The following is a 15,079-nucleotide window of genomic DNA, read 5'->3' as shown; positions in this document are numbered from 1 at the left end:
TGGGCCTAGTTAGCCCGCTGATTGCCAGTCCCTGTGTTTAGATAGTAAAACTGCAGTGGTGCTTTCACTAAAGACACCAGGATCTGTCCAGAGATGAAAAGTAGGAGACACACATTGATGTGCTCAGGCAAACACACACACCAACAAATATGTACAGACTAGAGCTGGGTATTCTGTACTTTTTCAGTACTGACTGAATGTAGTCAGTAAAACTGATCATCATATGTCTTTACAGATTTCTCATCTTTGTAATCCTTTCTGATTGAAATCCTAATTTTACCAATTTTATGCTTTTTTATCAAGGCCAAGGTCTTGTGCAGTTGCTTGTGTTCTTTTGTTGAATAAAAAGAAAAAATTACTTGAGTAGTAAAAGCATGTTTTTATTCCTCAAATGAGATATTGAAATAAGTATTGTGTGAACATAAGTATGAAAACCCAGGTTCTATTTGAGCACTGATATTCAGAGGCATATGGTAAAGGGAACACATATTGTGCTGTCCAAAATCCCAAACAACCCACAAAGACTTTACATGTCACTCACCGACATGCACATTTACAAACCATTCATTGCCCATAAAAAAAAAGCTTGATAACCCAGAGAAATGTGATGAAGCTTAAAGCTAAATGTTTTGTGCATCCACGCACACACACACATAAATACACACACACACACACACTTGTTGTGCTCATCATCATTTTCACTCATGCTGGAGTGGTGGGATTCTGGAGCGCGGGCACAATCATGTTGTCAGTCTGTGGACATGACAATAATAATAGGTGACGAGGCTAACAAGGTCAGCGATAGACAGGACCATTACTTGTAAGTTGAGTCCTGGCAGAAAACAGTGACTGTGATGGAACTGAGAACTTTTCCCATCAAGGACTTGGCCATAACCTAAAGCTTCTTCTCTTCGTCTGTCTGGCTCTTCTCGGATAGCCTGTGGAAAATCTGTATGCATTTTGTAGCTGATGGCCATCAGATGGATAGGTGTTCTTTCCTGAGGTCCCCTAAATTCTCTCATTGCACGGTGTGGTTTTCTGACATATTTGAGGTTTGGAGATTGAAGTGGGATGTTTTTTGTAGTTAAGGGTCAAGAAGTCATCTGGTATTTTGAGATATGACTTCAAGTATTCAATCTCTGTATTTCATGTTCTGGGGAAGTTCATAGTCCATGCTATGATCTCCAAAGACCTGATATGTTGCACTATACCTCCTCCACCTGCCTACAGTATTAACAGCCAGCTCTGTATGTCTCTACTAGATGACAGTGAGCCAGTGGACAGCATGTACGACACAGAGGCCGACCTCCCAGGTTTAGCGGCCAGCAGTGGAGGTGGCGCTGACAGCCCAGAAGACGACGCAGAAGACGGCGTCATCAACATGTCCCCCCTGCCCTCACCAACTCCCTCCCATCCGAACAACAACCACCACCACCTGCTGCACCCCCACATCTATGCCACCCACCACCTTCACCACCACCTCCACAACAACAGCAACAGCAGCAGCAATGACCAGGACTTCACCACACCCAAGGAGGGCTCGCCGTACGAGGCGCCTGTCTACATTCCTGATGACATTCCCATTCCTAGCGAACTGGAGCTGCGGGAATCCTCTGTGCCTGGTGCCGGCCTGGGCGTCTGGGCCAAGACCCACATTGGTGCCGGTGAGAGGTTTGGTCTGCACAACACGCTGCATCATGGGGCCACAGGCAAAGACGGCTCCTTTGGATGGGAGGTAGGAACCACACTTATGCTTTGTTATGGGTTGTTTACTGTTTTTTTTTTTTTTTTTTTTCGCTTTTCATTCCACTACCATCTATCACTTTTGACAACTTAATGTTTTGTGTCACAAACACAAATGTACAGTAAGATATGAAATGGAAGAGTTATAAACAATGAAGCAAAACTGAAGAGGGTAAGTGAAAGAAAGAGTTGCTCTTTATTCATGCATTCACATTTCCAGCCATCACTCCTTATCCACAGGCATCTATCTCTTCATCAGCAAAGATGCCCATTCCATTTGCATTCCCTTTATGATTGGACCTCATCTTTGATTCCTGCACACAGAGAGACGCACGAGCAGACATACACACACATACAAAACACACTCGTCCAGAATTCCAGCAGCACAACGATGTCAGATGGAAAAATCTGGCTGATTAGTGGAGGTATCAGCTTTTCTGGGCATCGGTCCGAGCGAGCACACTCATTTGGTCACGCCACCCGATATGGAAATGGAAGAAGCGTAGCCCAGTGCGGTGGCTGCATATTGAACTATTAATTTTCATTTCAACATGACATTAGAGGATATTGAAGTTGCTTCAGTAAGCTCATTAGGAAAAAAAGGGAACTCCTGGTCTCTTTCTCTCCCTCTGTCTCCATGTGTCTCTCTTTCTCTCTTTCTCATATGCCTAATCAGAGATGAAATATACTGGCCTGCTTCTCATTTCACTGACTCCTTGACTCCTCATTTTTTGGGGGGCAATCTTTCACATAGTCTCATATTGTGTGTACATTTGTGTGTAATAAGGAATAGAGCTTTGGATGAGTTAATCATTTGAATACTGTCTTTGAAAAGACTTGATGTGCTTCAATTAGACACCACCAGCTGATGTACGAAGTACAAAGATGACTAACAGGCCATGTAATGTTTTTTAGAGATTGTTCACACCGCTTAAATGTAGTTTCTATGTCTTAAGAAAATCATTAAAAAGTGGTGCATTATAACAAAATACGTTAGCATGATGGGCCAGATGAAGAACAGGGAGAATTTGTTGAGCTTACACATTTCAAAACATCTGATATAGTTCTGTGAAGTTAACATTCAGGCAGACAAAAGAGAAACTGTATCAGAGGAGCATGAGTAATTATTTCAGACAGACAGATTGTACTAATTTGTTTGACCTTGCACTCAGTAAGTTAAACAGGCCGCAGACAACAAACCTCTGTTTTACAGAGTAAAAGTTTTAAGATAGTGGATGTTGAAAGTGTAGAATAAAGGTGTTCACAATTGATATTAGTAGTTATGTTTTTAAAGTAACAGGCAGTTCTTTTCAGTTTCTCCTGAGAAAAAATATATAATAAAAAAAATAAAAATAAATATAATATAATAATATAATATCTCTGACAAAAATTTCATTGTAAATAATGTTTCTGAATCAGTCATTGACAAAATTTTGAAGGAATCTTCAGTCTCAGCAACTCCTGGTGGTTTTCACCAAAGCCTCCATGTCTTTTTTCACCCTGTTTTCTTCTGAACAGTTGTAGGAGCATGCAAGTGATTAGAGCACACAGGCACACGCTATGTGGCAGTGTGCCAGGCTTAACATTTTCTTTTTTAAAGTTCATATTATGGCTAGCCATTCGGGGTGCAAAGGGCACCTCTCCAAAAGCTACACTCTCCCCGTAGCTCTCATGTTTTCTCTCAGTTTTCTTCCTCCTTCCTTTTTTCTCCCCAGACACCCAACTAATGCATATTCATCAGCTAAGCTTTAGCTCTCTGGCTTGTAAGAAAAAAGGCCACCTTCAGCTCTAAAGAGATACATTCACATGTGTGCTCACAGAAATGTCCTGGCAGTGAACACACACACCTCCTCAAAAAGGGAGAGACTCAGTGCATTGTTGCACTTTAAAAATGTCTAGTTTTATTTGGCCACCTCGAGTTGGACGAATATCTTAGAACTTTTGAAGGAAAATACCCATGATTTCATCATTATATCACAGTGTTATTTGTCTCTTGTTTCATATGTCATCTGGTAAGGTACAATACAGTGTGTATATGAACACAGTGCAGATTCTACCACTGACTTTGGCACATTTTTGGAGACAAGTATAGTTGTTTTTTTTTTTAAATAATTTTTTAAATGTTGCCCTGTTAGCCTGAGGTCGATTTTGTTTCCCTTCCAGGTAAAATCTTTGGTCTTTGCCAACCTGTCAAAAGGGAACGATTGATCCGTGTTCTCCTCCTCCTCCTCCTCCTTAATGGTGGTTGGAGGACTCACTCTGGCTCAGGGTGTATTATTTTTTTAAGATATCCTGTCTGGTTTGGGGCTGGAAGCCTTCAGGGGCTCTCCTCTCCCAGACTCTTATCACAGATAGTCATAACAGTCAGTCTGTTGATAGTCATCAAGAGACTCCCCTAGGAGTCCCATATACCCCCTTTCTCCCTCCTTTCACCATCGACCCCTCTACTCATCTACTGCCTCTGGTCTTAGACAAATAGACAGGCGAGGGAGCGACAGAAGTATGGCTGAGTGAAAAAAGATGTTAAAAGAAATGAGAGGGTAATGAGGATTAATGGGGATGGAAAGAGGAAGAAAAGAAGATGCAAAAAACACATTTCTCACAGCATCAGAAACACAGGAGGATTTTTAACATTGTTCATGGAAATTCTGTGAATGTCGGTGTGTTATGCCGATTCCCTGCCAAAACGGGAAAGTGTTATGAGAGGTGATGTCATCTGAGGTGTAAATATGATCATATCTAACTAAAACCTCTTACAATACGTTACAACTCAGCTCTTCTTGGGAGGGAGATGAAATTAGATTAAGTGCTGAATTTAGTTATCAGAGTGACTAATTTAACTGTGCTTCCATTTTATAATAAATTACAGTCACTTATTGTAGTAAGTTGTATTCTGTGAAAACATTTCCTCCTAAGATGTTTCTAAGAATTAAACAGCCCTGTTTTCTTCTGAATGACCTCTTCATTTTAAGTTGATTGAATTATCTTGAAATCAAAGGCTGTAGGCTGTACTTTATATGTCCTGTAGCCCTGTAATCCTTAGAAACACAAAATCACCAAAATTGCAGTTACAAGGTTTTCACCCATCAACAATGATATATGCCATCTGCAGTAGTACACTTGAATCCAAAACGCTTTAACTACATTGACTGCATTTTTGTGGATTTTTTACTAAGACTGGCAATAACTCATTATGTTGGCTTTGCGAGCACCGCGGTCTACCAACGAAGCCAAACAGCTCTAACAATCTCACGGCGGACGCTGTGGTGCTCTCTGGATATCTGAGTGGAAGTGTAGATTGGTGGAGAGAAACAGGGAGAGTAATAGAAAGACAGGGTGAAAGAGTAGGAGTGAGGGAAAGAAGAAAGAGGAAGGCAGAGAGGAAGCCTACTATTGTCTGTCCCGGGGCGTTGGGGACTGGAAGAGGTGTTAAGTCATACTCATTTCAGCGAGACGGACAGCTCAATCTAAGAGCTGCTTCGCTGCAGGCCATGGCCATTCTCTTCTGTCTCAGACTCCCTCTCTGGGCCAGCACCGAGCCATCCATTTAAAAACCATTATGCTCCCCCTTTAGCACAACATGATAGAACGTCAGGGCCCCAGGTCTACCATATGTGTGTGTGTATGTGTGTCTTTCTCTGGCTGTGTGTGTATAGGGCTGCCAATCCCCCAGGACAGGAAGGCCTGAGCAAGCACGGTGAGGAGAGGCCCTCAGAGAGTCCAGTGTGAGGATCTACTGTCAGAGTGACTGCTGCTATTATCTGCTTGGTAGATTGGCCTAACTCGCCTATTGATAGAAACATGTCACTTTACAATGGCTGGAGGTATTGTGCTCCTCACTGACTGGCATTCAATAGACTCACTAATCTAACTCTCCTTAGTATTTAGATGGCAGGGGGGAGGCCTACACATCTATGTTTGGCAGAAGTGGCGCATGTTAATAGGAGCAAAAACTTCATATTTACATGTAGGAAATGTACAAATAATTATAAATCCTTCCTTAGAGGGAAGAAGGAAGGGTGTGTAAAAAGAGCAGCAACTTTGATCTTTAAAGGAAAAACAAGGAAAATCAAATCTCTGTTTGTATTCTGAACATTCGTGAAGCGAGCAAACAGTATGGCCAAGCCCTCGCGATGTGATATTAATGGTGTTTACTCTCACTTCTCCTTACCTTGTGACCACTGGGTGTGTCGTAGCACCTCTGAATCATGGCTTTTGAAACTCCTCCAGCACCTAATAGCTTTGTCTTTTCTCACTATCTTTTGTTTCCCCAGCTTGAGTGTTTTCCTGTCTCACTGAATTCTTGTTTGAAGGTCAACGCACATCAGGTGATGCAGCGAAGTCTCATCAACTGTGAGAAGAGAGTCACTTGCGCATCCATTCTGGACAATTTACTGGCTGCGGAGCTTGTAATTATCAATCTTGATGTTCTAGAAACTGAAATGTAAATGGCACACAGCTCAATACCTTCAGGGTATCCTATAGTCTCAGGCATGATAAGCAGGGATATAACAAGGACATATTGTGCATTTTGATTTTAGGGATGTGCATTGATGTCGACCCTTTGGACAAGGTCAACACAAATGCTTTCACACACAAAAATATGTATCACAGAGTCCATGTCAGCCCTGCAGCCATATTTGTCTGTTTGCAGCAGTGGACCTTGGGATGACTTTGTTGCTAGGCAAACTTCTGTCTCCCTGTCCCTCATTCTCTTTCTGTTTACTTTTTGTGGGGTGATTTTCCATATCAGCTTCATTCATCCAGTGATGTGTGGAAAGAGGTGAAAAGTATGCTAGCTCTTCTGTTTACCCTGTTATTGACATAGTGATAGGCTAAGACGTCTGGCGGGCACTCTCATGTCGCCAAGGTCCTACGTGACAGATACCCATCCGGCCATGGCATCATGCATCTCCCTCACCATTTGTCAGGTTCTAAATCTCTTGCTTGACAGCTCACTTTTCACGATGACGCAGTGCTGCTTTTGTTCTCAACCTAATCGCTGAGCTAAGCTAACGTACTTGTCTCCAAACGTCAGGGGGAAGAAGTCCTGGCGCACCCTGACACTTATCTGTCCTGACCCACCCCTCGCCTCCTAAATTGTTTACTCGCCTTTTGTGTTTCGCCTGAGGAGGGTGGATGGCCAAGCACTTATGCAGCAAGATATCTCAATAGGGCATTCAAGGTGCAGCTTGCAGCTTGTCTGATCTGTTTGCCTTCCACAGAAAGGTGTTCTTTATCTTGATTTTTGGCCCCTAAGGTGACTGGTACCAACTTGATAAGGCAGAAACTCCCTGGGACTGCCCAGAGACAGTAGTCACACCAAGTAAATGGATAGTATGAGACATGGAGAGAATAAGAGGTAGCGAGATAATGAGAGAGATAGAGTCGTTTTCTGCTTGATTTGACTAATGTGCTTTTCAATGTTCTCACAGTGATAGTCATGTTCTGATGTTTCAATTATGAGTGTTGGTTAAGGTCAGAGAAAGTAAGCATTCACCAATCATAACACACACTCAGTCCTACATGAATCCATTTAGTCATCATCCATTTTTAGACGCTCAGTCTTAACATTACTTGTAGTTAACTTGAACCCCTACTGTGTAGACTATTGTATAGCGTGAGTGAAGCTTTTGACATAAATGGGGTCATTATCATGTCTTTTAGTAATCAAATCAGAACCATGGTCTGATGAGCTTGGCCTCGAGCTGAAAGTACCTCTCCTTAAAGCCACTTAACATGAAAAACAGCAGGCCCTCTTAGCTTTACCTCCTCAGACCTAGTTTCATTGGAAAATAGTGGATAATGGTATATTAAAGGGTCAGTTCACTTAAATCATTCACCCCAATAAAAAAAATCCAAAACAAAAATGTAATATTTCTACATAGCCATAGAACTATAGAGTTAGGGAGTTAGTTTTGAGATATCCACCACTGAGACTACTGCTGACACCTCAACAGAGACAGATAGTGAATCGATTGTGAATAGACACTTCTGGTGCAAATGAGCCTTTAAAGGTTTTGAGAAAAGCAAACCCTGGGCACATAAAACTTAAACTATCTGAACGGTTTTGGACTACCAGGATAAGTGCAAAAACACATTTTGGTGATTTGTGTGAAAAGGTTTGTCCAAACTGTTCACTATTTTGATTTTAGCTAGAGTAGACATACATATCACATACATTCAAAATACATTAAGTATCCTAATTTTGCATCAGTGCATCAATTCTGCATTTATACACTATATATTTACACCTGACTTTAATCATGATTTGATGTATGAAGTTATGTGTTAACGTAAGGAGTTACTTTGGCACATGTGCTCATAGTCCCACGTTGTAATGAAAGGGATATCAAACCTGTGGTCTCTAATAACAGTATTGACCAACAGTATGTGGTTTTCTGTCATCATTATTTGACTTTGACAGAAACCCCAAGTTTACACACAGAGCAAAAACACCAGAGAGAGAGTGAACACCACAAGTCCCGGGCCTGGGTGCTGTAATATCTTCCATTCATGTTCATTTTATGTAGGTTTTAAACATGCCATTAGCCAATTTAATCCAATTTTCCCAGCTTTCGGAGCACTCCAGTGGAACAGATTCCATCTAATATTAAACATATGGTCGCCGTTGCCCCTAGAAACACCACAGCAGCGCTGGGCTTTTTTAAGAAGCTGTTAAAGACAAGCCTCCTGTGTCCCAGTGCAAACCGTTGTCAATTATCTTCAGTGAACACGATAATTGATAACGAGGAAGCAGGGCAGCAAATTAAATGTCAGGTTTGATTAGAAGCCTGATGCCTTATCATTTGTTCATAACTCGTTACCAACATCTGTTAATTAGTTAATAAATTAATCTGCAGGGCTCAGATGAAAGGTGCACAGGCTCCCGAGGAAGTACATGGGGCAAAGTCATCCATCTTTGAAGAGAGTGGAACTCGACAAATATTGTCCCTGGGATTTGGGCTGTTATTACTTGGTCATTGGTTTCAGACCTCAGCCACTCCAGCCAAGCATTCTCAATGGGACCTCTTGTTTGCCTGAATAACCCCCCCCCCCCCACAGTCTCCTCACACATCTCCACCACAATGCTATCCTTTATTGCGTGAGGTTTCTCTTTGCAGACGTGCTTTAAACATTAATTTAAAACCCTCACGTTGACCCATCAGTCCTCTGTGGTGGAGCACAGGTAACTCCTGTCCAATCCTCCTCTCCCCCTCTCTTTTACTATGTATCTAGTGAAACCCCATCGTTCATCATTGCTCTGATGAATAGTCCCATCAGTTAGGGCCTTGAGGCAGGAGCAGACAATGACACTGCTCTTTGCTGCAGTGGAAGATGATGACATTTGTCAAATGCGGTTTTTACTAGTGATTAGATTTATGCCATTATGTAGAAATGCCCTTTTCTCTCCTCACAACTCTTGCTGCTGTTATGATATTTAGAAATTAGTCATGAAACAAGGCTCATGTTACGTCTGCTCTGATTTTTCTATCATACTTGATGTGAAACATCAGTATGAAAGAGTTATTTGTGTATCTATAAGTGTATAGGTGCGATCCCTCCACTGCAAGACCTTTGTTAGATCACTGGCTCTCCATTTTCACACACTTTCCCTTTCTCGCTCACATTAAATCTCAATCCCTTGTGCCGCTTAACATTTCTGTGACTCAAGCAAGAGGTGGTGACCTATTAATCAGGTTCCCGTGGCTGTTGTGATTTCCATTTTCCATAATCTGATACACAACATGGCCCAAAAGAACTGGCTGTAGAAATATCTATTTTTGTTAACTCCTTGCAGTTCCTGTGCTGGTCCACAGCAGTAGACCTCAGTCTGGGAAGAGTGAGCCCAGAGAGAAACTGAAGTGCAAGGCTGTGCCTTTTAATTACTTTTTATTGGGTGCAAGGACTAACGTTTCAGCACAGTGTGTGTTTTTGTCAGAGTCAGTCACAGTACAAGCAGTATAAAGGGCCCTCACAAGCATATGATTGGTTCTAGAGGAGAGGAGAGGAGCTCACTAACCAATCATCTTACAGTATGAAATAGTATAAAAATAAAAGTAGGTAACCTTTCTGCTGTTTATAAGTTTATATTTGTTTTAAAAGCTCCAGATAAATGCAATGTTGATGTATGATATGCTTTAGTGTGTTGAACAGACAAACATGTACGGGCATATAGACTATACATTACCATACGCACATACATCCACGCAAACATAAAGAGACGCAGGCAGGAAAAAGACGTTCTCCTATGTTATTCTTTCCTCTACTCGGTCATTTAGAATAACAGGGTAGAGTGAGAAGCGAAGCACTATGACGACATCAGATGTAAAAACACTGTTGAATTGTTGAGGTGTCGAACACGCCGGGATGTCTTTACTTTGGAAAGTCTCCGGGATCGCTCGAGTGATTTTCGCTCATTTTCTCCACCACTGTCACTGGGAGCAAGACCTGGCGTCTTGTCTGCATGAGACAACAAGGAGGTTTTGACAGAGGCAAGATTTGTAGAGGTGTGCATATTTGGTGTGTGTGTGTGTGTCTGTGCATCTATCTATGTGCACACAGACTCAAATGTCCACATTTTTGTTCATTAATCATCTTGGGCATCGGTCCACCCTCCACATAATCCTAAATCTGTCAGATTTCCCAAATTAAACAGGATCTTACCAGGAGTTTGGTGTAATGTCTTAATTTAGTACGAGTGCTTGTGTCAAGATGACAAATAACAGTTTGAACAGATGTTTCCCAGACATTTCATTTATGAGATATCATTGCCTCATTCAGTTTGTTTGCATTATTCTGCACACTAGTCACTGTGACAGTGCACTTTGATGTTTAATGACCATAAAGTGCATTGGAATGGTAGCTGATTTTGATGTTTCTTAATTTTGTTGTCATCAGAGGTACAATTACAAAGAATATGCATTAGAGCAGCTTGAAAATTAGTTTTCTGGGATTTTATTGTTAAAATATGGTTAGGATAGAGTCTGACATTTCTTTGAAACAAAAAAGGCCGTATGGCAAGCCTTAAGCAGCAGACTTTTTCTAGTAAGACCCAAGAAACCATGTTGAATAATTCTTTAATGATATCTCAAAAATTATTTAACATATTAAGTAAGTGATAACAGAGTGTGGATGTCCTGATTCTACACACTGTCTGCTTTTCCTATACAGCTGTCACCAATACTGTAAGTGTGAAAGTGACTCTAAAGATGTGAAGTAGTGTAGATGACTAAAAATCTTTACAGCTAGAAATGTGTATTCAAAAATCAGTGTTTACTAGTTTAGTAAAATGGCTGCTTACTAGAATGCTCTTTCATCACTGTCAACTAATATGAGTTAGACAGCTGTATGAAATTTAAGGGACAAAGATTTTCAGTTTACTTGGAAAAGCAACCAAGTCAAACTAAACCTTGGTCAAGTTTTGTCAATGCAGAAATAAACAAACGAAGAAGTGAGTGAACAAATGAATGCACAAACACACAAATCATTATAGTCCTCCGTTTATTCTCACTATGGGGAACAATAACCTGACTATTAGTTTGGGTGTCCGGAAAGAAAGAGAAGGTGAGAGAGGCCAGCTTGGTTTCTGCAAATCTCCTTAACGCTCAGAGCGGTGCCCTGAAAGCCTCTCAGTCATTCTGTCTTCTATAATTGTCATATGACTGTGCTCTGTGTCACTCTTTCTGGAGAGGAGGTGAGCTGATGTCTGTGCAGCTGGTACGCAGTGGTACCCAGCATGCCACCTGGTACCACAAAAGGGTAGAGGGAAAAAAAACCCTACTTCTCTGAGACTCTTAGGCCTCAGCCATGTGATGCGGAAGCTATGCCAAACAGCAGAACAAAAGCATTGTCATATTGTGTGAGAATGTGACCATGTGCGTATGAGAGAAATCACACATCACATGAAAAAGATCTTGCTATCATCTGTCAAAGTCATGTGCACTGTCATTCATGTTCTCTGCCACCTCTGTAAGACATGCACTATTCGTCATTATTTCACAGTAGATATCAAATTCTGACAACCCAAGCTTATAAGGACATTCTCTCTATGTCATTTTGTTTGCTGTTATTTTATTGAGCCTGAGTGTTCCTGGTGACAAAGCCTGCTCCCCTCTGCTGGCCAAGAGCTCACAATGCCACTTTCTGAACAAGTGCTAAGTGCCTTTAACGTTGTGCAACTGACGTTGTTTCTTAAGGGAGGGAGGGAGAGAGCGGGGCAGCCATTCTGGTATTGTGGTAGTGCAAAGTATAACAGCATACCAGCAAACACTGCACACACACACACACACACACACACACACACACACACACACACACACACACACACACACTTGAAGAATCGTGCCTTCCAAACTGCTGAAGTAGAACAAGTCAGCTTTTTTCAAGCCCTTCTTCCTCTCCTGTGGAGTGTGTGGCAGGCGTCACCATCACTCTCTGTGTTTACACCGCTTTCCATTTCCTATTTCCCTCTTTTTATCTCTTTATTGTTGTTCTTCTGCACTTGCATGCATGTTCACAAGTACACACACACACACACACACACACACACACACACACACACACACACACACACAGAGCTTAACATTGAGATGATGGATCACCACAGGGCCTTCTGAGGATCCCTCACGGAGTCTTGAATTCAGCAGCACATTTATATACAAACATGTTTATGTCCTGTTACAATGCTTGCAGGTAGCAGACTGTGTCTCTTTTTGCATGCCAATATACTGTCAAGTACTGATCTCTGAGAAATAGACATCATATTATGCTTTTAGGACAAAATACATGACATGTGCTTTCATTATGGCCAGACTCAAATCTTCTTTTGTGATTCATTGATTTTTCAACCCCCTTCTCTCAACCTTATGTGGCCTCCCTCTCTATTTCTTGTCTCCCTCCTTTCTTTTTGCTCCCTCCTCCTCTTTTCCTGGCCTCCGGGGTCCCAGTGCTTCTAATTCGGCCTTATCAGTGAAGTAATTTAGCTGCCACAGCTTGGGTTTCTGTCGCGCGGCAAGCGGCCCCATTGTCCTGCCCTGCTGTTGCTGAGATAAACCCTCAGATTGAACAAAGTCCGCGCTGACCTTTGCAGACTCCCAAATCTTGCTCTGTACACCCCACCAACAGAGATTCTCTCTGCCTCAAGCCTTTTTTTTCCCCTTAGGGTGGGGAGGCTTTGGGGCACATCAAGTAGGAGGGAGAATTCGAATGAGTGTGTGCTCATGTGTATGTGTGTGAAAGGGTGAGAGTGTGTGGGGTCAGGGTGGATTGAGTGAGCGTGAGATGGACAGGGGAGAGGGATTAAGATGGCTGACTGAGCCTGTCTATATTTCCAATGGCACTTCGCTCTAAGAGGGAGGCAGAGGAAGAAAAAGTGCACTGCAAGCAAAGCATTCAAGTGTGCATTTTTCTGTCTCCTTCAGACTGCTAGAGGAGGCTTTTGTGAGGCACATTCTCTGACCTTCCTGCCTTCCACCATTCAACCAGAAATATGATTTCTCTGACGTAAAAAAGAGACAGTTTGCGTCTTACTCCCTTCTTCTTGCTGTCGATGTTCCTGAAATGGTTCATTGAGAGAATCCTGACAAAAGCCCTGTTGAACTCCTCGTCTCTCCATTGTTATCTATCATGTCCTTCATTTCTTGGCAGAGGGCCCAAGAGGAGTCTGTCGGGATTGTTGCTTTGACACACAGTGAAACGGCTAAAGAGGAACGGTTGAAGCCAAGTGGTTGGGGGGTGGGTGGGATGGGTGGGGGGGGTGGTGATGCTGTGCTACGGAGGTTTGGGGCACAATGCAACAGGAGTACCCTCTCCATTGTGAACCACTGTCATCCTTCAGAAGCCACTCGACTGGCTCTCCACGCTGCAAATCCTCTCTGCTCTCTGTTCCAGCCGTCTGCCGGTCAGGCAGGGAACCTCATCAAAAGGTCTTGGAGTTAGGGATTGAGACAGAGTGGGTGGAGGATGGCAGGGTGGTATGGGGGGGTGGGGTGTTATTGTAGATTCGGGGTTGTGGTGGTGTGTGTGTGGGAGCGGAGGGTGGTGAGGGACAGAAGCAAAACAGGGCTCCAAGTTCAGGTGTGGGATTCAGACTTAGTGATGGAGGGCAGGAGAGAATCGGCACCACTCTATCTGTTGGCTAGAGGTGGTCCTGTGTTCATCCCACGCTTCATCCCTCCATCCATTCCTCTTCCTCTCCACCTCCCCCCACCCGCCACCACCTGCCTGCAAGCCACCACCAGTGTTCCCAGGGAGATGAGCGCCACAGGAGAAGAAGGCCCACAAGGGATTAACTTTTCACATGGCTGGGAGTCCTCGTCTCAAAAGACCTGACAACCCCAGACGGCTTGATTAAAAAAGAAAAGAAGAGAAGAGAAGAGGAAAAAAGGGAGGGAGAGAGGGAGGGAGGGCACAGGAGGAGGAGAAGAGGGGGAATTCTTCACATGATGGCCCTGAGAGAGGGATTTTGGATATTGGGTGTCTTTTTTTCCCTTCGTCCAAAGCCCCCATGTCTTGGTTGAGAATGAGCAAATTGTTCCTCCTGTTCTCTCGGCAGTCCCTGTGTTGCCCGGCCTAAAGATGTGGGTGGGCACCAGCACACATTGTTGACTCCTTGCAGAAAATCTAGAGAAATCATGGTGGAAGTGGTTGATTTTGATTCTACCTTTCATCTCCTTTTTTGCCTTCAGCTACCAAATACATCATAGAATCAGAATATTCAGTCATTCATTCCAGTTTTCTACAATGATGTGATTGTATCATGATGTATTATTTATTCATCTGTCATTAATGCATTATCAAAAGCCCTCTGTTGTTCTGTGTATGTCAGCATTGCATTACAGTCAAGGAAGACATTGGCAGAGAGAGTCAGCGAACCATTGCCGGCTTAAAGTTCTAGTGTTCAAGTGGCAAGGCGCCCTATTTCCCCTCACTCTATCCCAGATAAATTGGGCCTCTCAGGTTTGTCTGTGAGAAAGAGAGGACAAAAATCAAAACAAACGCTCCCACTGAAGTGAAGATGGGAGTAGGGGTTGGCTTTCCTCTCTGGCTAGCGGATCAGCAACTCAACCTAGCGGGACAGCGGGCCACTTAATACCTCCCATCTTGTCCAGGTAACAGAGTGGCCCGACAGGGGGGTCAGGGAAGGTAGCAGGGTATCGTCTTACAGATCACCACTCACCCTCTGGCTTCCTCCGCATGTCTCACTTACCCTCTTCTCATCTCCGCTGCTGGGACACACTCACCCTCTCTTCCCACACCCCTTAGCTAGGATAGAAACATCCACTGAGGGTTTTCGCAAATGTTTACACCCAGTTTCTCGCTGAGATGAGCCAAA

General features: G+C 43.0%; 1 protein-coding gene across 1 annotated transcript in view; it reads left to right on the top strand.

Moving 5' to 3' along the window:
* Positions 1-15,079, top strand: part of prdm16 (PR domain containing 16) — a 182,994-nt gene that overhangs the window by 58,982 nt on the left and 108,933 nt on the right. The window contains 1 exon segment of the mRNA XM_018688976.2: positions 1,263-1,735. Coding sequence (XP_018544492.1) covers positions 1,263-1,735 — 473 coding nt within the window.

The sequence above is a fragment of the Lates calcarifer genome, linkage group LG6 (genome assembly GCF_001640805.2).
Source record: "Lates calcarifer isolate ASB-BC8 linkage group LG6, TLL_Latcal_v3, whole genome shotgun sequence".
In the NCBI taxonomy this organism is placed as follows: Eukaryota; Metazoa; Chordata; class Actinopteri; family Centropomidae; genus Lates; species Lates calcarifer.
Note: the sequence above shows the minus strand (reverse complement) of the source record. Positions and strands in the feature narration are given on the sequence as shown.